At 41.5% G+C, this 27,066-nt stretch overlaps 1 protein-coding gene across 1 annotated transcript in view; it reads right to left on the bottom strand.

The window, feature by feature from the left end:
* The window catches only part of USP34 (ubiquitin specific peptidase 34), a gene marked incomplete in the record, with an annotated part of 5,849,982 nt that overhangs the window by 2,449,753 nt on the left and 3,373,163 nt on the right, over positions 1-27,066 (bottom strand). Inside the window, 1 exon segment of the mRNA XM_044061224.1 lies at positions 16,526-16,608. Within this exon segment, the coding sequence (XP_043917159.1) occupies positions 16,526-16,608 (83 nt within the window).

Genomic DNA, 27,066 nt, shown 5'->3' with positions numbered 1-27,066 from the left:
AAAGACATTAATGGCAGATTTGTGGATGTTATTGGCAGGGGAGAAGGCTTATGATAGCATATATTTATCTTCCACCTAAAGCTACTATTATGGAGCTTAGGAGAATTGTGGGAGAAATAAGTTTTCAGCCAGGAGTATTTATGGGTGGGAACTGGAACATGACTTGTAGTAATGATGATGTACCAGGAGAACCTAGAAGGGAAAACATAAGAGAACTTGGATAAAATTTACACATTATTCCCCAAGATAAAATAACACGGCTAGACTGGAGAGAAACTATTTTTCACAGGAGCATGCATCTACAACTGAAAGTTTTGAGACCCCTCTCATATTTACATCAGATCATGAACCAACAAAAAACTGAGATAAAAATGCATATCAGTTGCATAAAAATTAGACACTTGTGCTTAAGGAAGGGGTTGTAGAAATAATATGAGAGTTATCAGGGAAGCTAGAAACTACTTAAGAAGGAATAGCTAGTGAGTGGGATGGAATTAAAATGGAGATTAAACACAAGAAATAAAAGAGACAGACATGTATTTAGACAGATTGACAAAGGATAAGTACTGCATAAGAAAAGGAACTTCACAGTGCAAGAAGAGGTGTGACGACAGAGTGGTAAAAGAAAATACAGGGGTATTTGAAGAATATAAGTTTAGAAAGGCTGCTGTTAAGCAACTGTTTTTGATGACAACTTTAGAGTGCAAAAATGTTTAAGACAACAATCAAGGCAACAGAATGTAGAAAGGGTTGTAGCCAAACTCATACAACTGTGACAAGAAAAATAACGATAAACATTATAGAGGTACAAGACAGTTTGGAAAGGTTACAAAAATTTAAATAAAGCAGAGGACAGGTGATATGAAGAAAAAGCAGAAATGAAAATATTTATCGAAGTCTATATTATACCAAGGTTAGAAAGAAATGAGACTTAATTAGCAGCTAAAAAAGGAAGACATGAGATACAAATGCTGATGCATTATCAAAAGGGCAGACTCAAGGAAAAGGTTGTACATCCCTAAGGAAGATTGGAAGTTTGAAGGGAAGTAAGTGCTAAAAGATTCTAAAGGGTTTTTAGCAATACTTAAAAAAGGGGGAGATACCACCTTGTTGGAAGAATGATGTGGTAGCTGTATTATAAAAACTGGGAAGCTTCATATACACCCTATTTGCATTTTAAACCATTATTATTAAGTGTTAAAGCCTATATTCCTTAAGAGGCTAGCAAAGGTGTCACCAAATTTGACAGATACAGATCAATGTCGTTGTGTGGAGGGGAAGTAAACATATGACAATATTAACAGAACAATGATGATGCACAGGGAATCACAGATGCATATAAAAATTCGAGAGAGTAACTAAGACTTAAGAGTGTGGCAACTGTAGCATTTGTGTTTCCTGACAGAATAAGGGTTAATATGGAGAATACATGAATGGTCAGAGGCAAGAATCAATGGAGAAGGGTACCTCCTTGACAAGCAGTGTTTGGAGAGAGGAAGCAGGAAGGGAAGTCATCTTCCCCTTTACTATTTACATACATCTTACATTTAGACATGTTAAAGAAAATAAGAACCTCACAAATTCAAGGACATAATTGGTTTGGTAATCAAAAAAAGTTAGCTTTCCTTGCAGGTAATACAGTTTTATACTTGATAAATCCAGAAAGGACATTCAAGTGCTGTGGAAGATTTTGAAACAGTTTCAAGTCTTCTATGGATACATTTTATTTATTTATTTTTATTTTACATTTGTTAACCGTGAAAGTCCGACTTGGAACAAAGCCAGTTTTCAGCGGAGGCCTGAGGAGAAATGCTCCAGATGCATGTCTTTGTAATATTGGAAAAAAACGGAGCACCCAGACAAACGCAGGGAGAACATGCTGACTCCACACAGAAGGCACCCCAGTTGAGAATCGAACCAGAGAACCTCTTGCTGTGAGGTAACAATGCCACCGCTGCACCACTGCGCTGTCCACATCATAAATGAGGTTAAAATAAAAACTATAGTGGTAAACTATGTACCAGCAGAGGAATTTTTTCAGCAACATCCATAGTTATGAAGATATGATAAGAGAAAATATTCAGATGTCTACATTAAAAAAATGATTATGTTATGGCAGTTAAGGATATGTGGGAAGAGACCAAGGAAAAAATAATGCATAAACTGAGAAACTGGAAGCTCTTGATTATGGATATGGATAGTAAGAAAGAAACAATGAAAATATTTTAGTCTCTTTAGTTTCGGCATATTTTTATCAACCAGAGGACAAATTGTCGATGACAACTAATTAAGAGTTGAATGAGTTTATCTTGGCGCGGAAGAGGGAAAATGTTAAGTGTGAAAAAAGATTATTCTCACTGAACAAACTGTTTCGGGTTCATAATTTCAGGGGATACTTTAGAGTTGCTTAGTTAAGGCACATATACATAACATAAAGATTAAAGCTATGAAACAAAGTAGAAAGAGATGATGAAATAAGGTGGATTAGAAAAATAAAGAGAAGGATTCTGGATGCAAGTCCTTAAGGAGAACAGCAACTTGTGTATATACTATATTAATACAGCAGAGGAAAGTATACTTAGAACTAAGCTAAACTTTACCAATAGGGATGACTGCAACAGGGGTGTATAAAATATTCAATAGAAGGCTGGAATTTGCAGGGGGAAATTGGCAAAGGAATCAAGGTACTAGGAATAAACAATTGAAAATGGAAGAGAAAGTGATACGGTAGTCTTAAGTGAAAGACAATTCTGGTAGAATTTGTCAAGTCTAGAACTAAAGCTGCAATTTAAAAAAATAAATAAAATAATTAGTAGGGCACATAAAATATTGCAATGATAACTGTGAAAATTAATCAGAGAAGACTAGAAAATATTGGGAAAACAGAGTGGAAAGCAGTTTAAAAAAGGTATAATTAGGAGAAATCTGTAAGGCTCTAAGTCCTGAAAACTTTTTCATGGAGATGTTTGTGTAGGTATTTCTTTACACCAAGCAGCCTTCAGAGGATTTTACCTGAGGCTGATATCAAATGCTGGAGGTATGACAGGGAAGAGAAGGGTAATTGCGAACAGGCTCTGCGCCCCACACTGCCCCCAAATCCCAACCGCCCCTACTGCTGCTAAAATTATTTGGACTAAACCACACTCTAGCCCTTCTAAACTAATCAGTAATAACCTGCAATTCCACAGCACTACCCTCAACCTGATACTACTTGCCCCCTCCCCCTTGCTATTTTTTTTTTGCTTTAGCTTCAGGCCTCAGTCAAATAGCAATATCATCACCCAGAATACTCTTGTTAACCCTACTCTACCATCCCTGTTGCTCATCCTACATCTCCTTTCTTACGAACACCAGGGTCACCTGGGTTTTCACTACCCTAAATTCCATACTTCCATCCTACCGGTAAGAAATAAAAATGCCCACCTCCCCTTTTCCCTCACGTCTAACTCCTTAACCCCAAAACAACACCTTCTCATTGGACCTAGCTACATTAGTCCTACAAGCTAGATACTATCACAAAATTCTACTCAAAATCTGGAAACTCGCACTAAAATATAACCTCACAATGGATGGTGAACATCCACCCAAACCCCAGGCCCAGCCCCACCTGTTGTCCCTAATCCCCCTACTAAATCCCCTACCAACATAGCTCCATCAAACAGACCTCCCAACTCCTTGCTGGCCTGCCATCTAAACATCATGGAGCATAAACAATAAAATTCAGCACCTGCATGCCCTCTTAGCTGTTCATTCACCTGATATACTATGCCTCACAGAAACGTGGCTAAAACCTGCCACCAAGGACAATGAGGTTCTGCCACCAGGGTACAATATGTTTAGACTAGACCGTACCTCTAGAAAGGGTGGTGGGGTAGCCATAATTTACAAGTTGACCCTATCTCTCACCACAGACACCCAACAACACCCCAGGTCAATAATGCTGAAATTCTTATCACAAAACTACAAATTAACAAAAACAAAAGCATAAACACTGTCTATGTCTACATTCCCGCGGGGAGGAACACAGATACCCTAGAAGACTTCTTACATTGGTTGTCCAATAACTACCCCCAAGAAACCACTGTTCTCAGGGATTTCAACATTGACTGGAATGCTTGTTCCTCTGAAATCCCCACAACCAATGTAAACCTCTATGGGTTTACCCAGACCATATCCTCCTCCACTAGGACAGGAAAACCCTATAACAAAGAAAGTACCCTAGACTGGATACTCATCAATAGCCATCTACAATACTATACATCAAGCACTTTACCTGATCACCTAAGTGATCACTGTCTCACCTACATAATCAAGCTCAAGGTAATCTACTCCTACCAACCCATCTACAGAACTATAAGAAACAACAAGAACTTTAATCTCAATAAGTTTCAAAATGAACTCAAAGTATGCAACTGGTCAGTCCTAAAAAATCTCCCTCTAGATGAAGCAGTTGCTTACTTTAATGCCAAATTCCTCGCTGTTCTCGGCTCTCATGCTCCTAGCCGCTCTATTAGATACAAGGTTAATATTGCACCGTGGCTTTCTAAAGATACCAAATCCAAAATTACACTTAGAAACAAAGCATGGGCCACCTACTGAACAACAAAACCCCACTTGATCAACTTAGATTTAGACAGCTAAGGAATGATATTAAACAAATCCCTAAGTTTAGATAAAAAGATCTACTACTGCCATCTACAACAAATACACCAAAATAAACCTCAAAAGTTCTGGGCAGGAATAAACAAACTCCTCCATCCAAGCCAAACCACCACCCCACCCCCCTCGGCTTCCAAACAAAACCGCCCAGAAGACACTGCTAACATCTTTAACGGCTTCTTTACAGAGACTATCCACTCTCTGGCCAGCCAACACACTCCCAGTGGATCTAATCCAAATGCAGCCACAACCGGTACCTAAGCATCCTTTAGCTTCCAACTTGTTCCTACTCAACTCATTCTGTCCCTACTTAAGAAACTAAGACCCACCACTCTGGCTGCCGATCTACTCCCTGCAGACTAATTGTAAAAGGCTGCAGACACTATAGCATACCCAGTCTCAATCTTGATCACCAGAACTATATCTGAAGCTACCATCTCCACTATATGGAAAATCTCCCATGTCATACCTCTCCAGTGAACTGTCAAACTTTAGGCACATAGCAATTCTGACACCACTAGCTAAAATTATAAGTGTGTTCACATACAGCTGATGCACTATCTCATACAGAACAAGCTACTGTCCAACTCTCAGCATACCTTTAGGTCACAACACAGTACTACCTCAGCCCTCCTCTCTTTCTCTAACATTATAAACCACAACCGTAACAATAACAAACTATCCTCAGCACTCTTTCTAGATCTTTCCAAGGCCTTTGACATGGTTGACCAAAAATCGCTTATAAATACCTTGCAGGCCTTCACCTTAAACAATCAAGTGCTCCAATGGTTTGAATCCTACCTGCAGGGCAGGCAACAGGCAGTCTTATGGCAGGACAAGCTATCATTGTGCCTACCTATCACACTAGGCGTCCCCCAGGACTCTATATTAGGACCCCTTCTTTTCTCTATCTTTAACAATGACCTTCATACAGTCATCCCAGATGTTACCTGCATTCAATATGCAGATGACTCCACTTTTACTTGTTCCGCCACCTCCCCAGCGAACCTATTCACATTAACCCAAAACACTTTCAACACAGTCGAAAATTGGCTTTCAAATCAACGTCTGATCCTAAACCACAACAAAACTACGCTGCTTCTCTTCTCCCCTACGTGAAGGATCCCCCCCGCCACTCTTCAACATAGCAGCAAATAACGGCACCATTATCTTTCCCAGAAGCCCAAACTGAACTATTGGGTGTCATAGTCGATAACCTTAAGTTTGATATGCACATCAATCAAACTATCAAAACTATTAATAAAAAAACTTGGCTCTCTTTACAGGATCAAATCTTTCCTCACCCCACCTGCTAGAACTCCAATTGCCCGATCCCATCTACTATCAACTCTTCTCTACGCCTATCCTCTATTCTCCAACTTGAACAAAACAGATCTTAATAAATTATCATCCTGCTATAACCACATCGCCAAATTTGCTACTGGCACACACTACCGGACCCACCACTGCCACAACCTAAATCTCTTAGGGTGGCTTGAACTGCCTAGACTACTGCAGTTCAACCAGCTCATAGTGGCCTATAAAGTCCTTTACCGGCTGGAAAATACATCTGCAGTAAAAAATATCATCAGCCCCTACAGTAACAACTGCCCACTCTGCTCATCCACTAGACTCTAAGCTCAAACTGTCAAATCCAACTACTCAGCTAAAGACTCTCTGTTTGCCAACTCTTTTGGAACGACATTGAACGCACTCCCAGCTGACTTGACTCTAGAACCGTCGCTAACCAATTCAAAAACAAACTCAAGAAATACCTCATAACACACTGGTTATGTCCTTGTACTAATCCTGACTACTGTCTTCTCTATTTCTTAGATGCCTCTAACTACAACTGTCTTTTACTACCTACCCACTCCATACCAGGAAGGGTCAACTGTATACAATGCTACTTAATGTGTCTTAAACCTGAATGTAATAAGTTGGTACAATCTGTACAAAATACTGGTATTTCCCATGTCTGTAACCTGTATGAAACTACTATTTACTAAATGCTCTATATGTGTATTATGATATTGGAGCTTTTCTCCCCAGGCCTTCGCTGAAAATGAACATATATCCAGTCGGACTACCCAGGTCAACAAATATAAAATAAAAATAAATAATGTAACACACTGGATCATTTTAAAATTTCCCTAAATAGTACTTTTACAGGAATTTGGGGGGAATAAATCACTGAAACTAAGGAAATGTTTCTTTTAAGTTGAGATATAGAATCTGAATGGACTAGATATAGTAAAGCTATTAGCTACCAGAAAAGCAATTACTAGAAAATAAAAATCAAAACCTAAACCATCTGTAATTTAAGTTCTGAATATAGCAAAGAACAAAAAAACTGGAAGTGGGATACGGTATTTAGAAATGGAGATGGCGCACATTTCTTAACAATAACAAAGGAAACCTATGTTACTGTTTAAAATGTGATGATTTAATAAAGATGTTTAAAAAAAAAACAGCAGTGAGGAGTCTAATGGTAAGCATACAGCAAACACCTAGCAATGATGGTTAGAAGCATAAAGTCAAGGGAGTGGGCAAATGGAATAAAGCAAGCACTCTGGGACCAGTTCACCACAAAAAGAAATACTAGATATTATTTTCAACATTTCTAGCATCCTTAAAGACTGCTTTCTCAAAATGTTTTTTTCTTGAGGAGTACAACAAATCATATGCTTTGTAGCTTCTTTCATGGCCTTGTCTAAGATACCACATATAACCGTTTGATATCATCAGCTATGTCTTTAGGTTAAAATCCGAATGGACAGACAAGCCAGCAAGCAAAGGAGAGTAGTGTTGCCAAAAGCAAATTCATCCTCAAGTCTTGGTGAGTACCTTCATGAGGTGAACCCTGTTTTTCACAAAATCGCACCAAGAAAACACTGATATATAAACTGTATGTATATAGCATACATCACGGACAGAAGTAGGTCAAAAATTAAAAAAAAAAAAAAAAAAGATAGCTGGGTGCACAGGACCCAGGATAAAAAAGTGCTTAATCCTGGTAGGCACACTAGCGCCAGGACTGGAAAAAAAATGAACGTAGAATCCTCAAAATACGGAAATATTCCTACAATGGGGCCAGGCCAAAGCCAGGGGAGGATGCCCCCCCCCCCGTTGTAAAGGGGAGTAGCAGCCCACAGAAACTGATAGGCTAAAGAAGAGCCATACAGATGATAGAGTGGACTATTGAGGATAAAAAGGAAATTATGTATTGTTAACATTATGGGAAAAGACCAGAATTTCCAGACACAAGATATACAAAAAGACTGAGAGAGAAATTAGAGGAAAGAAAAATACTTCAACAAGAAAAACCATCAGAAGCCTCAAATAAAAATTTGTGTTCATTAATACAACAGATTTGTGAAAAACAGTATATAGATCAAGAAACTTTGATCTGTTTGTAAAAAGAAGCATCTGAGGAAGTGCGAAAATATACACAACAAAACCTAGAGATATTTGAAAAGTATAAAAAAAGAAATAAGAACATGGGAAAGAAAGAGAGGTTTGACATAGCGTAACATTTATGCAAAGGCGAAAGCCAAATTAATCAATATAAAGAAGGCAGCCCCAAAGACAATCAAAGAGAAATACAGGCAAAGGCATCCAGATGTGGAACATTTCACAATAAAATAATATCACAAAGAGAGAATGTAGAAAAGAAGATTAGTAAAGTAGAAGTTAAAAAAATAGAAGTTGGATTAACTACAATACACATTTTCCACTTCATCCACTGAAGCTGACTATCGTAACTAAATAAAACTCCAGGAAGCAAGAACGTGACACCCTACAGCTTTTCTGTTGTAATAGGTGAATTACAACTTCGTTTTTGTTAGGTTTTAAGGCTTAAAAGGTGCATGCACAACAATAGTGAAGGGTTCCAGCCAATTGACACTAAACTGGCCCAATACCTTGAATCAGCCTTACACACACACACAAACGCACACACACAGTCCCAAGCCTTTACTGTTTACATTAGTAAATTTTGCTTTTACTTTCAGCATAGTCTCTAGACTAATCACAACTCTCTATATAACTGCCAAACAGCCCTGTTTATGTGCCTGCAGTGAAAATTAAAGTATTCCAGAGCTACTTAGATTAAGTTTTTGTGAGATACTGATATTTTAAACTCAGTACTCACCTTTAAACTGATAATTTTTTCAGGTCTTTTTCCAGTGGGGGAGGGACACAAGTTCCTGGCTAATCCTGTTCTAGCTGCTCTCTACTCAATTCCCTGTCTGTTACTCCCAGCCCCACCCCCTGATTATTTTCATTAGTCAGTCCCCTTCTCTGGTGCCATATTTAAACCATCTCTCAACTATCTAAGTCATACTTATTTTCCATCCTATAACTGCTTTAGGTTCCCTGCCCCTCTCTGTTCATTGTGCATGCACAGCTAGTAAGTAGAGCAGTGCTACATTTCTAATAGAGATGATATGCATTACTGTCTTATTACTGTTTAACTTCTGATCATAGCTCTCAACCTTCCATCTCCAAAATGAGGAACACTAGCCCTCATAATGTGGAACAAATGGGCAAAATGTGGAACACATACTAATGGCTTACTAACAACTTCAACTACGAAGGTCACAGGATGGCTAAAATATGCTGGTTTTACTTATAAAGAAGATCTTTTAATGAATTAATGTGATTAATTTCTATGTACCATGGATTTCACTTAAAAAAAATTCCTAACACTGAATGTGTGACAGAGTCTTTCAATGTGGAACTTCGAGGAACTTTGAGAAACATGAACTTTTTAGGACCCCAAATGAGGTGTGGTCCTCGGAATGAGGTACACTTGAGAGGTATGCTTCTGATTTATTTGGTTATTTCTGTTAACTGCGGAGTCATTTGATGGTGCTGAGTTGTAAATGTTGTTCAGAACTGCTATACGCTTTGAGGGCTAGCTATTGTATTAACTGACAAACTGCTTGTATGTCTTATCTTATTTCATGACAGTATAGCTTAATTATATATCTGCCAGGCATCCTTTTAACTGCTTGTAAATCTTGTGTGTTCTGACTGCATCTGTAAGCATTCCTGTTGTATGCTACTGCTGTAAGAAGGCTCAGAGGCTGTACTTTTTAATTGCTTTTATAGAAGAATAAGTGAGTGTAGTTCATGTTACTGTTCATATTGTATAACTTAGCTGTAAAATGATTGCCTTAGAACAGCCATACTTGCTTTGTGCAATATATCCAGTCTGTATTCACTGTTGGATTGTACAGCTGTTATCAGTCAGAGGCTGCATGTTAATGCTGATAATGTATACAATATAATCAATTTTACTTTTTATCTGTATACCTTGCATGCTTTGCACTTCAAATTCTGTAACCTTTGCACTAATTCTGCCTTATTTAATTTTATTTTTCAGTTGTGTGGGTTTCTTTCCTGCATGACCACCCTCCCCCCCACTTGGGATTAACTACAATACACATTTTCCACTTCATCCACTGAAGCTATTGTAACTAAATAAACTCCAGGAAGCAAGGACCTGACACCTTACAGCTTAGTTTTTGTTAGGTTATAATGCTTAAAAGGTGTATGCACAACATCAGTGAAGGGTTCCAGCCAACTGACACTAGATTGGGCCAATACCTTGAATCAGCCTTACACACACACAAACAAACACACACACACACACACACACACACACACACACACACACACACACACACAGACACACACACACACACAGTCCCAAGCCTTTACTGTTTACATTAGTAAATTTTGCTTTTACTTTCAGCATAGTCTCTAGACTAATCACAACTCTCTCTAAAACTGCCAAACAGCCCTGTTTATGTTCCTGCAGTGAAAATTAAAGTATTCCAGAGCTACTTAGATTAAGCTTTTGTTAGATACTGATATTTTAAGCTCAGTACTCACCTTTAAATTGATAATTTTTTCTGGTCTTCTCCCTGTGGGGCTGAACCTGCTCCCTGCCCCCATCCCCACCCTCCCCCTATAACATCAACCTTATACCTAGCCTGACCCCTCCCATACTTCTCTTCCACCTATCCCATAACCCCCCTAATTATTCCCCTATCATACCATACCTCCTCATTATTGTGCTCTACCTCCCTACCTATTTCTAAATAAGCCCATACAGTACTCCATCCTCTAAACTACTTCTATCCTGCTCGTATTCTTTATCACACTGCACTCAACCACTATCATGTCCATCACAACTATTACTTTGAGCTTGTTTCTCTCACTTACACTGTCTCTCCTAACAATAATCACAACGTTCCAGACACCCAACATACCTCCAGCACCTACCTGTACAACCAGCACACATAACCCACATTTATCAAGTTATTCAGACATCCACCCTAGCTTATTTACAGATAATACCTCTGTACTATGCAAAGTGAAAAGTCTACCTCTCCAAAGTCACTCCCTTTATCATACCACCAGCAGCAACTACACCATTTTTAGGAAAAAAACTGAAAAGTACAACCTACACAATTTGCCAAAGCACTATTTCCCAGTATGGTGATGTACAACTCAACCCAGGCCCAGCACCCCTCAGCTCCAGCAAATCTAGCAAATCTCTTATGCTATCAACCATAAATCTCCAAAGCCTTAGAAACAAGACACCTGAACTCCATGTGTGGATTTCTAAGTACAACCCAGATAGTATAGCAGCTACCGAAACCTGGTTGAAATCATATATAAAAGACACTGAATTTCTCCCCCCAAGCTACTCATGCCTGAGAGTCGATCGACCCAACAAGAGAGGAGGAGGAGCAGCAATACTCTTCCCTAGTAACTACACATTAATTCCCTACTCAAAACCAACACCCAACTTCTCCCCAGCCAAAGTACTAATCTCTATATTAAAACTTAACAACCATAAAAACATTTGCATAATTGCTCTTTATATTCCTCCAGGAAACATACCAATATTAGAAAACATACTTGCCTGGACTTCCCAAAATATAGATAATGAAACCATCATTCTAGGTGATGTAAATATCGATTGGCTAGACATAGGCCACAACTCCTCCTAAAAAAAACATAAATCTTTACAACTTCTCCCAACTAACTGAAGACATCACCAGACCTCACAAAAATTACAACTGGGGCTCCACAATAGACTGGATATTAGTGTCCCACCCTTTCAATGTCATCAGTGCAGGCATACTACCTAATACCATTAGTGATCACCACCCAGCAGATATCATACGCAAAACTACTCCAACCCCAGGTCAACACAAATACAAATCAACCAGAAATTTTACTAAGTTCTAATCATCCATATTTAATGAAACCTTAGCTAAAATAAGCTGGGAACCCCTCAAATCCCTACCACTTAATGAGGCGGTTGAATTCTTTAACGCAACATTTCTAGACATCCTAAATAGGCAAGTATCCACCCGCCAAAAATGAATAAAACATAACCGTGCATGCTGGCTCGCAAAATCCACCAAAGAAGTAATGTCCACAAGGGATAAAATCTGGAAATCATGGCAGAAAAACAAAGACCCCCCCCCAACTCTATTACATTACAAGCAACTCCGTAACCAGGCAAAAAGACTAATAACCACTAATAAAAAAGACCACTACTTCTACCCTTACAAAGCCAATATAAAAATAATCCCCAAAAATTCTGGTCCTCCATCGGCCAACTATTACACCCTGGCTCTCAAAGCAATCCATCCCCTGACCCACAAACCCCCCCACCCCACTGAACTTGCTACACTCTTCAATTCCTACTTCACTGACACAATAGCTAACCTAACCAGCAACTGACACAATAGCTAACCTAACCACCACCTTTCCTACAGTTAAACAGCACCACCATCAAGACAGCTGATGACCAAATTATCTCAGAAAATAAGTCTACCCTTAACCCTAACCTACAATTCTTCCCATACCCACCAGCGCAATAAAAAATCTTTTACTTAAGCTAAAACCCTGTACTCTGGGCCCTGACAATCTACCCCCACACTTCCTGCAGCTAACAGCAAACTCTATAGCTTATCCCACCAGCATACTCATTAACAGAGCAATTAAAGAATCCCTTTTCGCTGACATCTGGAAAAAAAAAGCATTCATTCTCCCCTTACACAAGGTGGCACCAATACAGACACCATAAACTTTCGACCCAAGCAATTCTCTCACCCCTCTCTAAAATACTGGAAAAATGCATCCATGCCCAACTCCTCAACCACCTGCATGAAAATCAAATTTTATCACCCACTCAGCATGGTTTCAGACCAGGACACAGCACCACTACCACCCTCCTATCCTTCCTTGATACAGTTAACCGGGCACGGAATTCTGGTAAAATAATTGCTTCATTTTTCCTTGACCTCTCCAAAGCTTTAAATACCATTTCCCACACTATCCTCCTCTCTAAACTATCCACCCTCCACATTTCTCCCCCTACCCTACAATGGTTCAACAGCTCTCTCTCCCACAGGCAGCAATCCACCAAATGGCAACAATCTTACTCTCCCTTCCTCAATACTTCCACAGGTGTACCCCAAGGCTCCATACTTGGTCATATCTTATTTAGCATCTTTATTAACAACTTTCACACCACTCTCCCACAATGCTCAGTAATCCAGTATGCTAATGACTCTACAATAATACACACTGCAAATTCCAGCTCTGAACTCCAGCAAATTGCCCAGAATGCCCTCACATCTACTGAATCTTGGATGCTTAATAATCATCTTGCCCTAAATCCAAAAAAAAAAAAAAAACTAAACTAGTAATTTTTACTTCTAGTAAAATCACTCCATTTGATAAAAAACTCTTCACTATACAAGTCCAAGACAATACCACTTTAGAAGTTGTCCCACACACTAAATTACTAGGCATTAAGATGAAAACTTTAACTTTGACCAACACATAAACAATAACATCAAAAAAACACACCAAAAGCTTGGTATGCTCTGCAGGCACCAATACTTTCTTAGCCTTTCTACTAGACAAACCCTTGCAACTACCTATTTATTACCCTTCTCTCCTTTATGGTGCCCCTCTCACTAACATCCAAAATTCTACAAAATCCAAACTTGCTATGTGTTACAACAGAATAGAAAAATTTGCCACCAAGGCCAAATTCTCATCTCACCACTGTAAGTCACTGAAACAATTAGGGTGGCTGGAACTCCCCCACCATCTCTCATTCACCCAACTAACTACTGTGCACAAAATAATCTACAGACCCACACTGTCCTGCTCCCTCAACTCTAGTTGCCAAATACCATCCCAGCAGGCATCTAAGGTCTGAAAATCATCTACTTCTAAAAGTAGATAAGCCCACCTTACGTGCTTGGTCAACTCCTCTATTCCTTCACCAAACTATGGAACTCGCTTCCACCTTCTATAAGAAACACAGGCAGCACCACCACCTTCAAAGAAATACTGAACAATCATCTCAACTCTTCCTGGCTATGTTCCTGCTCTATAACCTAATCTTTTCACTCTCCTTATATGATTACTAAACTCCTATGGCTTTTGCTACTAATGACTGATGATACTTTCTCCATAGTTATTTTTATCTTCATTTGTTGATACTGGCACAATAATACTGATTAATATATCTCTGTTTATACCACTCTGATTGAATTCATTGAATTCTGCTTTAATGTATATTTTCTGTATATATTACTGTAATCAAACAAACTAGATTTCTGCTTTTATGTACATGTTACTATACTTACTATCTGTAACACTGTTTCTACTTCTGTACTGATTAACGTTTATATTTTTTCTGTATCTCGTTAAAGCCTTTCTCCCAGGGCCTCCACTGAAAATGGGCTCTTTTAGGCCCAGTGGACTTTCCCGGTAAACCAACGCAATAAAATAAATAAATAAAATAAAGTTTAAGTTATGGAGTGTCTGCAAAGTGAAGGATTTGGGTAGAAGGTTTAACACAAGTTACATCACAACATGATGGAACGAGTCCCCAGAGTAAGGAGAAACAGGAAAATCAGAAGACATCTCAAGAAGAAATAAGGACATGGGAAAGAAATAGAAACTGAGGTTATGGAGTGCCTGCAAAGTGATGGATTCAGTGTAGAAAATCTAATTCAGAAAGCACCACAACAGGCTAGAGCAATGGACATCCAAAACTGAGGGGAAACCAATGGAATGGGAAGCAATTGGTAAGATGCCATATGAAGATATTTTGGAGCCTTCCACAGGAAACCAGTATAAACATTCACTTAAAGCTGGATAGCAAGAGAAGGAACAGGAAACTGTGGAAACTCTGACGCAGTCGATGTTGAGGAATGATAGACTCGTGAGTTCCCATATGACAAAGCAACAGATGGCACGGAATGAAATTGAAGAGAATGTGCCACTGGAAGATGCTATAGAACTTTCTATAGAATGCTTGCAGGAAATAAAAAACAAAAAATGTGTCCTCAGTTTAAATGAGCTAAGAGAAGAGTTGATTGATTTGGTAGAGATGGACAGACACATCAAGATCAATGAAAGAAACAGACTGCACAAGGTCAATAAGCTCAATAAAACCCCAAAAGTTAAAACTTTCATAAAACAAACACAGTAATTAAGACTGTCTGTAGAGATCCATGCGATATAACAGAAGTAAACAGGACATATTACTTTGCAGTTAAATTGATGACTGATAAAGTTCTGCCATAAGAACACAGAGTAGTGAGGGAAAGAAAGGGGAGAAATCAAACACCATCATGAAAGTATCGAATACAGAAAACTATAAAGCAATTGACACAAGAAGGGTCACTGCTGGAGGAGTACAGAACAGGGAACACATCCACAAAATACTTTGACAGATGTGATAAAGGCAATGTACAGTACTAGAACAGATCAGGATATATCATGCACTATCACAAATTAACTAAAAATCTCAGCACATGCAGAAAAACTTAGAAGATGCACAGATAAATATAAAGGAAAAGTACAAAATAAGCAATTTATTGAGGACCCCAAAAAAGTTTTATAGAAAACTGGTAAACAAGATAAAAGGAATTCAAAGACCACCAAAAAAAGAAGAAATAGATACATTTTGGAGAAGCATTTATGAAGATCCTGTGGAACATAAAGATGCTAAATGGACAGAAGTAGTAAAAGAAAGAATAAGAAGTTTAAAGGTACAGGATATGAAATGGGATGAAGTAACAGCCAGAGAGATCGAAACAAAGTTAAGAAAAGCCTCTAGTTGGAAAACCCCAGACCCATCAACAGCTGCTGACCAGCTGTCTCTGTGGCATACAGTGACAGTGCTCGATGACCCAAATGACCAAAGATCAAACAGTGGTATATGTGCCAAAGACGAAAAACTAGAGGGTGGATGATAAGGTTGAGTTTACTCAACTCCCCCTGGGTGGGGAAGGATGTGTCTCAGGGATATGCCTGCTAGTACTACTGATTCTCGTTAACGACACAATGACCTAAACAGTGTTGTTGCTTCTGAGTATGTGTGTTTGGGGGTGGTAGGCTGGGGGTGGAATGGTGTTTGCAGGCGTCCTTGACTTCTGGAAGTGATTGACAGCCCTGTGACATACCTATTACACCACTCTAAAACATTACTCGAAACACGGTGGGATTCTATAGTTTAAAAAAAAATAATCTGTCAATTGCTTAGATGATGGCCCCACCACCATTGTGCTCTCAGATGGAAGTGCTGTAGTGGACACAGTCTGCAGGACCACAGGACAAAATAATGAATCTATATATATATATATATATATATATATATATATATATATATATATATGAGAAGAACACATCAAAATCAAACAGTAATATGCTTGTACTAACACAAACTTACAGACACCACTCCATTTTGATATAAGCAAACAGTGACATAATGATAAAACAGCAGTTACAAGAAAAACATACCACTAACCTTAGTGGCAGGTTGTCATAGGTATAGGCAACCGCCATTAATCGAGTGACCATATTTGTTCCATGAACGAGATCAAGAAATACCTTTTAAAAGAAAAACAAACGACTTTAGTTTAATTTACATGATAAATTAAAAATACCAATCAGTAAAAAGCATGAAAAAACACACTTCTGCATGCTGAAAACTCTTCGGTACTTAGCTTTTTAAAATATTACATTAGGAAAAAGAAAATTAAAGCAATGAATTCAATCATTAGAAGCAGGAGCATCCAAAACAGAATACCTTCATAAAATAGTACATTTATATTCCCTTTAGTATACTACACTAGGGAACAAAGTTAAACAAGCCATCAAACCAACATTGTCCTGGGTAGGATTAGCGCCTCTGACAACTGACAGAGCTGGCAGATATTTTGGAAGGAGGTGGAGTGAAGATGGCGAAGGAATGCATCAATCCCCTTGAAGGAGGAATGAGATATAAAATATGTGGCTTACAAACAGATTTTAGGCCAAATCACTTATATGTATTAGCCTTCATAGTGGGAGTAGGGGAGCAATAACTCACATGACACCATGGCTCCCTCATCCCTCCTCCTCAGGGGGTGTAGTTAGGATGTCATGAAAGTCCTTGCAGCCAGGATGCTGGCAAGGACAGAACCAATCTTTGTGTCTGCCAGTATTATCCCCACCCCCACACTTGACATCTCTCACCTCCAGGATTGTGTGTAATTTCCTACCATGAAGGAACCGACTGTCTGAAATCCAAATGGAGGAGGCTTGATGGTCAGCAAGCAAAGGGGGCAGAACACCTAGTTAAAAACAAAATGCAACTCCAGCAGTCATCATGATTGATCTTCTGGCTTTCAGAATCTACAATGTCAACACAGACACTGGAGAACCCTCTTCCCTACCTCAGTTCTTCTCAGACAAAAGGAAAAAGAAAGGAAGGGAGCATTTCACTTTCATAATTCCCTGAAATGAAAGAAAAAATGTCCATCATTCTGACAGCGACCCCAGCAATGATGTGAACTTATGGTATGGTGCTATGAAACTAATCCATTTTTACTAGAGACTGACAATCAGGTGAAGTTAAAAGCTTACAAAGTGGGATGTGCTGGAAAAAGGTAAGGCAGATTACAAATATCAATTTTGGATATATATTTTTGCCCCTGAAATGGACTGCCAGAGTGTAATGCTTAGTGAAAGCATGAATGGTACTACTCTGGGATACACCAGTAAATATCCACAAAAAGAAGAAAAAGTAGAGAGACTAATGATCTAGTTGAATGGTCCTTAGAAGGTGCTGGCAGAGCTTCCTAACACTTAATACACATTCACATGGTTTAAATGGTAATAAAGCTTGCAACAACATATATATAATCATCGTGTTAGCAAAGCTGTTAAAGTCCTCTTTAGTGGGTGAACTGCATGAATTTAATTTTCTGCAATCCCCACTTAAGCTATTTTTATTTTCAGTTCCTGCGTATAATCAATTCTGCATTTTGCTATTACATGTCAAGATATTTGTTAGGCAAGGAGAACACGGCTAGTCCCACTGTTCTCTAGTTTGCCCCTGTCCCATATGCAGACTCCACTATCTGTGAGAGAAAGGAAACAGCAGCATGCAAGGAAAAAAAATAAAACCTACTTGGCGGACTTACAGGAACTCCAATGGCACCTAACAGGTTGTAGGGGCCATCCAAACACAAAGAAGAGTTTTGGATGGTAATGAGTACCCACTGTGTATGGCATCGTCACAGACTGACCATGTGTGGGAGTATACATCTACAATATCTGACACTGGGAGTCCTCCGCATTAGCCTGACTGCTGGGAAGACTCTAGCAAACTACAAAATAAACTACTTGGGAAACCAGAGAAAGTGAACAGCCAAAAGATGAAAGGTCACAGGGCTGAACACTAAAGTACCAAAGGATGCCCAACTCTGGGAGTTAAGGTTCAAACAATAGTGTCTGAAGGTCTGAATCACTAACCATGTAATTAAGGTACACAAGTCTGCAAAGAAGGCAATCTATAAAAAAAAAATGGAGGAAGCAGTACCCCTAATGTAGTGGTTTTTCACAGTACAGTAGAGTCCCCCTTATCCAGTCTCGCTGGGATGGAACCTTAGGCTGGATAAACGAATGGCTGGTTAATCAGAAAAAGCACACAGGATATTTATAGGTTATAACGCGGCTAGAATAACAGGATTTGTGTTCGTATGCATCTTTCTTATGACTATGAAGTCTAAAACTCAAATGTCTGCCACTATTTAGCACAGAGAATGCGGAAGTGTTCTACTTTGTTGTCTTTTGCTAGGACTACAGCAGAAATTTGATGGCCGGTTAAACAGGAGGCTGGATGAGAGGAAGTCTGCTGTAGCATTTTCTAATGAGAAGTTAACTACCAGATGGCAAAACAGGACAATTAGCAATCAATTTTAAAAGTGTTCATTTAGTCACTGAAATCTCTTCTCTCCCTACACAAGAGAGATGACCTGCCATAAAAAGAAGTTATGTACTCACCATAATGTTCCATGTTTGTTGTCCTTGATCTTGCCTTTTTTCTTGCTGTTTGGGCGACTCGGCCATATACTATAGCTCAAGAGCTTTTACTGGCTCGAGGATAAACCCTACCTCAGCATGCCTAGCGGTAGTTACCCAGATCTCATTTGTGATAACTTAGTACTAGACCATGCAAACAGACAAGAGACATACTCTAACATATCAGATGACACCTACATAATAAAGGTGTAACCATTCCGTAAGAGTAATAGGAGGAGACTAAGACTAACCATAAAGTACAGTATAAGGGAAACCCAGCCAGTATAACCAATAAAAAAAGGGATTCCTCTCGATCTTCCAGGAAGGGGGATGGAGGGTGGGTCGCAAGAAGGAAGGCGAGATTAAAGGACAACAAACATGGAACGTTATGGTGAGTACATAACTTCTATATGTTATGTTGTCCATATCTCGCCTTTGTTCTTGCTGTTTGGGACAGCATCCCCAGCACCCGATTCTTGGGTGACTCACTGAAAAAAACTTTTCAGGACCGTGGAACCAAAGGATGCCTAGTTCCAAGAGGCCAAATCACTTTGTAATGAGTGATAAAGGTATAAGGATTAGCCATGTAGCTGCTGCACAGATAGAATCCAAAGGCAGTCTGGCTTGAAAAGCAATAGAGGTAGCTAAGGCCCTTGTAGAGTGCCCTTTAATTTTCCATGGAAGTTTTTATTTACACTATTCGTAGACATGTTTTATAGTGTCTGAAAGCCACTTTGATAAAGTCAACTTTGAGACTGCACAATCTTTTTTATTGTCCGCAAAGGATATGAACAATTGGTCAGATTTCCTAAAGTCCTTGGTCCTGTTTAAATAGAAACATAACTGCCTACGAACATCCAATTGTTGAAGCTTATACTCTGCTTTGTTGCCATGATTGGGGAAGAAAACAGAAAGCTCTATGGATGGATTCAAATTATAGTCAGGACATACCTTGGGTAAGAAAGAGGGGCTAGTTCTGAGAGAAACCCGATCCTTATGGAAAATCAAGTATGGGGAACAAACAGATAAGGCCTGTAATTCTGAAACCCTTCTAGCTGAGGTAATAGCAACCAAGAAAAGGGTCTTCCCAAGTCAGAAATTAGAGCGGACAAGAAACAGGTGGTTCAAAGGAAGAAAGAATCAGAGCGTCTAAAACTAAATTTAGATCCCAAGCGGGAGAGGTTCTCTTTACTGGAGGTGTTAAGAGGGAAGTACCTCTTAGGAATGCCTTGTATAACCTATGGGACATGACATTGGACCCAATTTCTCCCACATGGTAATTAGAAATGGCAGCTAACTGAACTCGGATAGTAGCTGCAGCTGCTCCTCGGTCAAAGGTTTCAGCAAGAAATTCAAGAATCTTTGAAATGGGAGCAGTAAAGGGGTCAACCTGACTTTTGCCTGCCCAACAAGAGAACCTCTTCCATTTACTAGCATAAAGTTTCCTAGTAGTGGGCTTATGGGAGGAAATCAAAATGTGTTTAACTGCCAGAGAAACATCGGGAAGCCTGGCTAAGACCGGAAGTGGAGAAACCAAGCTGTGAGCTTGAGAGTTTAAATGGAAGGATGGATAGCCCCCGAATGATGTATCAAAAGATCTGGCGCTGGGTCCAGGATCCAAGGCTCCCTCTGCAGGTGAGGCCAAAGGAATGGGAACGATATCCGACGAGGCCAGTAAGGGGCAATGAGGATTAGTTTGCAACCCAATGACTGTGCTTTCTGAAGAACCTTGGGGATCATTGGAAAAGGTGGAAAGGAGTAAAGCAGTCCCAGGGGCCAATTGTGAACAAGTGTGTCCCTGGGTGACTGTCCCGGTGGTGGGACTAGGGCAAAGTAGCTGCTGCATTTGTTGTTGAGGGTGGTGGCAAATAAACTGCAGCATGGCTGGCCCCATTTGCGAAAAATCAAGTCCGCAACTTCCTGCTTCAGAGACCACTCGTGAGGCATCAGGATAGCCGACTGAGCTTCTCCGCTATCACGCTGGATTTCCCTGGGATGTGCGTTGCAACCAGAAAGCGTTGGGAAGACATCGCCCACTGCCAAACTCTTAGAGCCTCTCGACACAAGGGGTAAGATCTGGTTCCACCCTGTTTGTTAATGTACCATACTACCAACATATTGTCCATCTGAATTGCTATAATCCCTGTAGGTAGAGAGTCCTGAAGTGCTTGCAACTCCATAAGCACTCCTCTCCTCTCATCTCCAGGACACTGATGTGCTAGTGGTACTCATGTTCCTGCCAAGTCCCTTGAAAAGCCTGTCCCAGATAATGCCCCCCCCCCACCCTATCCAAGAAGGGTCTGTGGTCACTGTGGCTACAGGTTGGGTGAGTAGAAACGGCCTGCCTACTCTTACCATAGGGGAGTGAAGCCACCACTCCAGATCCTTTTTGCAGGATTCCGTGATCAGAATCTGATGTGACATGGGTAAATCCTGAAATGACCATTATGCAAATAGGAGCCAATGTAGAATTCTCATATGTAAGCGAGCCATAGGGACAAGAGTGATTGCCGCCGCCATAGAACCAGCACCTTGAAGATAAACCTTGCTTGAATTCTCTTTTGTGTGAACAGCATTGCAACTTGGAGATGGATCGTTAATACTCTTTCTTGAGGCAGCTTTGCTATCATGGCCCTTGTGTCTAAATCTGCCCCTATAAAGGTAATATACTGACAAAGCAACAAGGCAGATTTTTCATAGTTTATGGTGATCCCTAGTTGAAAACAAGAGCTAACTGTGGATTCCGTCGCCCTGATTAGTTGATGCTCGGTGGTGGCAGTAAGGAGCCAGTCGTCTAGATATGGAAAAACCCAGAATCCTTGATGCCTCAGGTAAGCCGTAACTACTGCCATGCATTTGGTGAACACCTTGGGGGCTGTGGTGAGACCAAAGGGCAGCACTCTGAACTGATAATGACTGGCTCCCAGCCGGAAGCATAGATATCTCCTTGACCGTCTGTCCATTTTTATGTGCTAGTACGCATCCTGGAGATCGATAGAGCACATCCAATTGTCCTGACCCAGAAAGGGAAGAATGGACTGCAATGTTACCATCCAGAACTTTGTTTTCTTGAATGATTTGTTCAGCCTGCTAAGATCCAATATGGGTCTCCAGTCCCCTGTTTTCTTTGGAACTAAAAAGAACCCTGAGTAAGTTCCGGATCTGATTTGGCTTGCGTGGACTTCCTGGATGACTCTTTCTTAGCAACCTTTGAACCTCTAGGTTTGCTTGATCCCGAAGACTGGCTGGAACATCTGGGATAGAGTGTTGCCTTTTTGACAGGGGAAGTTGGAAGAAGGGGATATTGTAACCTCCAGATATTATTGCTAGTACCCATGTATCTTCTGTGATTGTCTGTCAGGCTTTTGGGTACAAGGATAATCCCCCCCAACTAACACCGGAGTCAAGACAGTCGGGCCTCCTTTCAGGAGTGTTGGAACAGCCTACCAGAGAAGGTATCTCTGTCGCCCTGATTCTGCAGAACCCCCCCCCCTGCAAGATCGGCGTCTTCCGTTATTTCCCCCTCTGCCCGGGGGAAAAATCTCCACGTGCGTCAGGTGAAGCTCCCTGGGATTTCCAGAACCACATTTTCCAACTCTTCTGGCCTTTTGGATAAGGTCTGGATGGAGCAGAAAAACGTACTCCCATGGCAGAAAGAGTTTTGCCATCCTGTCCACCCTGGTAAGTCTCTCTTATCTGAGGCCTGAACAAGGACGAGCCATCAAAGGGGCCATTGGTAAAGGAAGACTTGAAGGGCTCCATAAAATGATAAAGGTGCATCCAGGAGTGTCTATGTAAGGCCACCCCTGTGCCTGCCGCCCCATCGGGTAGGTATGAAATTAGCCGCATGGAGGAGTTAACCACCGAAGTCAAGATTGCAAGGTGAGAAGCTGCTTTGTCTGAGGCTCCCACAGCTGTAGGATCCTGTAAGGTATCTCCTACCTCTTTGAGGAGATCCCTTTGAAGCCTTGTAAAGTGGGACAAATAGTTCAGTGACCTGAGTGTAAAGGTCACTGAAGAAAACATATGCTTTCCGTATTTGTCCATCATACAAGAATCTTTATTCGGCAGATGGACAGATGAAGTTTCCGCTAATTCCTTCTTGGTGGCTGCTGCCACCACCATAGGATCAATGGGAACACCTTCGGATAAAAAGAGTCCGTCTTCAGGGGCTGTTATGAATTTACTGTGCCTCCGCGGAACTGATTCCATGTCTGGAGAGCTCCACACCTTTCGACTCACTACATGTAATAGTGGGTTGAAAGGAGGAGATACACAAGAGGTGGAGGGTCAGGAAACGAATGCATCCAGGTACACTGACTTGTCTTCAGAAGGGGCAAGAGACTTCCAGTCACCCCTCTAAGGATTTCTAAGATATCTGAAAAAGAGACATCTTCAGAGGGGGACTGTGGGGACTCTTCTGAGTCATCCAAGTCTGTCTCTGATGTCAAGGACTCAGGGGAGTCTACATGCTTGCCCTTGCAAGTCCTCTTCTGAGAGACCTCCTCTGAGGGATGCTCGGGGGATGTTTCGGAAGAGGTGGGATCACCCAATGGAGCGTCCTGGAGCATGGGTTCCATACGCTTGGGGCAGAGTGGAGGTTCAGAGGCGGACACCGGCACCTAAGGCAAAGGAGCCAATGGAGCCGAGGGTGGAGCTGTCTCAGCATATAGCACACTCCTCATCACCTTCGAAGGCATCTCTGCCCCGACCCGAAATAGTCTCCAACTCCGAAGAAGCCATCGACTTCCTCTGAACTGAGGGCAACGACTCCGAGCTGACGTAGGAGTCGAGCTGACCTGCGCCGAAGCTCTAAGAGGGAGAGTAAGGTTGGACAAGGGATGGATGCCGCTTACTCCCTCTGAGCCAATGAGGGAGTGTCAGCTCCCATATCCCTTGATAGAAGGGGGTATTGAGGAGATCAGAGCGGTAGTCAGAACTGAAAGACCAGAGGAGGTTACCAGAACTGACGGTTCCACCACTATGACTTCAATGCACTTCAGTTACGAACTCAGAGGAGTCGGAGGAGAAATCGAGACAGTTGTTGTTTGGGCTGTTGGCACCATTTCCATCTGGGATGGGCTTGAAAGTATTTTAGCTAATGCTGGTGTCCTAAGAAGCCTCTTCACCACCCTCTCCACATCATAATCCGAGAGGCTTCTGGATGACCAAGAGGCATGGCCATAAATTGTAATAAAGGGGATTGTGGAGCAGAGTGCACCCGGTTCCAAGGCAGGAGACCTGGAACGCTTGTGGGACCTTACTGGCTCTGAAAACACAGACGGAGCCATAGGTCAGACTGTCTTGTCGGAGCTGACAGTCGGGGTAGGCTTCGCTTGTAGCTTGCCCTTTTCTTTATATGGGTTCGAACACGGAGCCAAAGAGAATGAAGGCTTTGGTTTGTCCAGTTTTTTTGCTGGCTGAGTCCCCTCTATAGCAGCATCAAAGAGGCCCTTCAGTAAACCTCTTCAGATTAACTTGATTTTTCTCTCCTGCTGGACTCATGAACTAAAAGCATGGCAAATAGAACATGAACCCTGCAGGTGAACAGGTCCTAAACAATATACACAACTTGTGCCTCCGTCTGTAAGGGACATCTTTTGACAGCACGAATCGCATTTTTTTAAACCGAAGGTTTCGATTCCTTGGCAGTATCTTTTGACAATGTCAAACAGCACTATGAAAAGGTAGACACTGAAAAAAAAAACACTACTGACAAGATAACTATCCAATAACAGACAAAAAATATATATATATATTTTTTTTACAGACAGGAAAGAAGAGAAGGGGGGGCCTCTAAGTTAAACTCCCCACCTAAGGAGAGCCTCTAACTTAAACGGAAGCTCCTTAAAAGTTAAAGAAGGCAAGAAAAAGCGAAGAACCCCCTAGGTTAAACAGGCCTAAAAAAAGGGGAAAGGGCCAGAGAGAAAAAAAAAAAGTGCCTCTCGACACATGGGATAGGACTTGGTTCCGCCCCTGCTTGTTGATATACCACACTACGGACATATTGTCCGTTTGGATTGCAATAGTCCACAGGGGAAGAGAGTCGTGAGGGGCTTGCAACGTTAAAAGCACTGCTCTCATCTCCAGGACATTTATATGCAGGTGGCATTTGAAAGGTTGCCAAGTGCCATGGACCATCCTGCCCTGAAAATGCCCCCCCCCCCACCCGATCAGGGAGGCGTCCGATGTAACCGTGGCGACCGGGGCGGGAGGAACAAAGGGTCTGCCTTGATGGACTTGAGGGGACAATATCCACCAGGACAGATGCCTTTTGCAAGCTGGAGTTATCATGATCTTGTGATGCATAGGGAGTCGTTGAAAAGACCATTGGGCGAAAAGCATCCACTGAAGGAGACGCATGTAAAAGCGGGCAAGGGGAAGAAGTGTTATGGCGGCCACCATAAGACCCAATACTTTCAGGGCATACCTGGCCTGAATTTTGTCGCTCTGAAGAAGAACATGGATGTGGTTTTGAATATCCAAGATCCTTTGATCTGTTAATTTTGCTGACAGTTGTACGGTGTCCAAATTGGCACCTATAAAGGTAGTAGATTGACAAGGTGACAAGGCAGATTTTTCGAAATTTATAGAGATTCCTAGCCATCTGCAAATGTGAATGGTGTAATCTCTGACTTGGAGAAGTTGATGCCTGGTGGTGGCAGTGAGGAGCCAGTCGTCTAGATATGGAAACACCTGGAATCCTTGACGTCTCAGGTGAGCCGTAACCGCTGCCATACATTTGGTGAACACTCTGGGTGCTGTAGTGAGACCAAAGGGCAGGGCTCTGAATTGGTAGTGACTGGCCCCCAGCCGAAAGCGGAGAAACCTTCTGGAGCGCCTGTGAATTTTGATGTGACAGTACGCATCCTGAAGGTCCACCGAGCACATCCAATTGTCCTTGCCCAGAAAGGGTAGAATGGACTGTAGCGTGACCATCCAGAATCTTGTTCTCTTTACAAACTTGTTTAGTTTGCCGAGATCTAATATTGGTCTCCAGTCCCCTATCTTTTTCGGTACTAAAAAGAACCTTGAGTAGATTCCGGATCCTAGATGGTCTGCTGGGACTGGCTGGATGGCTCTTTTTGCTAGCAGTTTTGATATCTCTGGTACTGCTAGTTCCCTTAGACCGGGTGGAACATCTGGAAGGGTTCCCTTTTGCTGAATAGGGGTTTGGATAAAGGGAATTTTGTAACCCTCGGATATGATCAACTGTACCCCATTTGTCTTGAGTAAGGGAAAGCCAGGCTTTTGGGTACAGCGACAATCTTCCGCCGACTGCCTCCGAAGGTGGACAATCGGGCAACATCTCAGGGATGCTGGAAGGGTTTGTCAGAGAGAGGCTCCCTGCTACCCTGATTCTGCGGACCCCCTCTGCCCCTAGGGCGGCGTCTGTTGTTGTTACCCCCTCTGCCTTGGGGGTAAACTGACCTTGTGCGTCAGGCGTGACTCCTTGAGATTTGCGGAACCACATTTTCCCTCCCTTCTGACCCTTGGGGTAAGGTCTTGAAGGGGTGGAGAAACGGACTCCTACGGCAGAAAGAGTCTTGCCATCTTGCTCGCATCTGGTCAAGGTGTCTTTCACTTGAGGTCCGAACTAGGCCAAACCATCAAAAGGAGAATTTGTGAAGGACGCCTTGAAGGGGTCTGCAAAATTACAAAGCCGCATCCAGGCGTGATGCCTTAATGCCACTCCTGTGCCTGCGGCCCTACTCCCTCCATCGGCTGCATATGAAATGAGCCGCATGGAGGAGTTAACACTAGAGTTTAGGGTTCCTAGCTGTGAGTTAATTTTATCCTGGGACCCAGCAGCAGATGGATCCTGTAAAACTTCTCCCAACTCTTTGAGAACATCTCTCTGAAGGCAGGTGAAGTGACACAAATAGTTCAGCGACCACATGGCAAAGGTCGTTGAAGAAAACATCCGCTTACCATACCTATCCATAGTCCTGGAATCCTTGTTAGGAGGATGGATAGGTACTGAAGGATCGGCTAGTTCCT

The sequence above is a fragment of the Protopterus annectens genome, chromosome 1.part0, assembly GCF_019279795.1.
Source record: "Protopterus annectens isolate FY-2018-M chromosome 1.part0, PAN1.0, whole genome shotgun sequence".
NCBI lineage: Eukaryota > Metazoa > Chordata > Ceratodontiformes > Protopteridae > Protopterus > Protopterus annectens.
The sequence above is the reverse complement of the archived record's forward strand: the minus strand, read 5'-3'. Positions and strand labels throughout refer to the sequence as shown.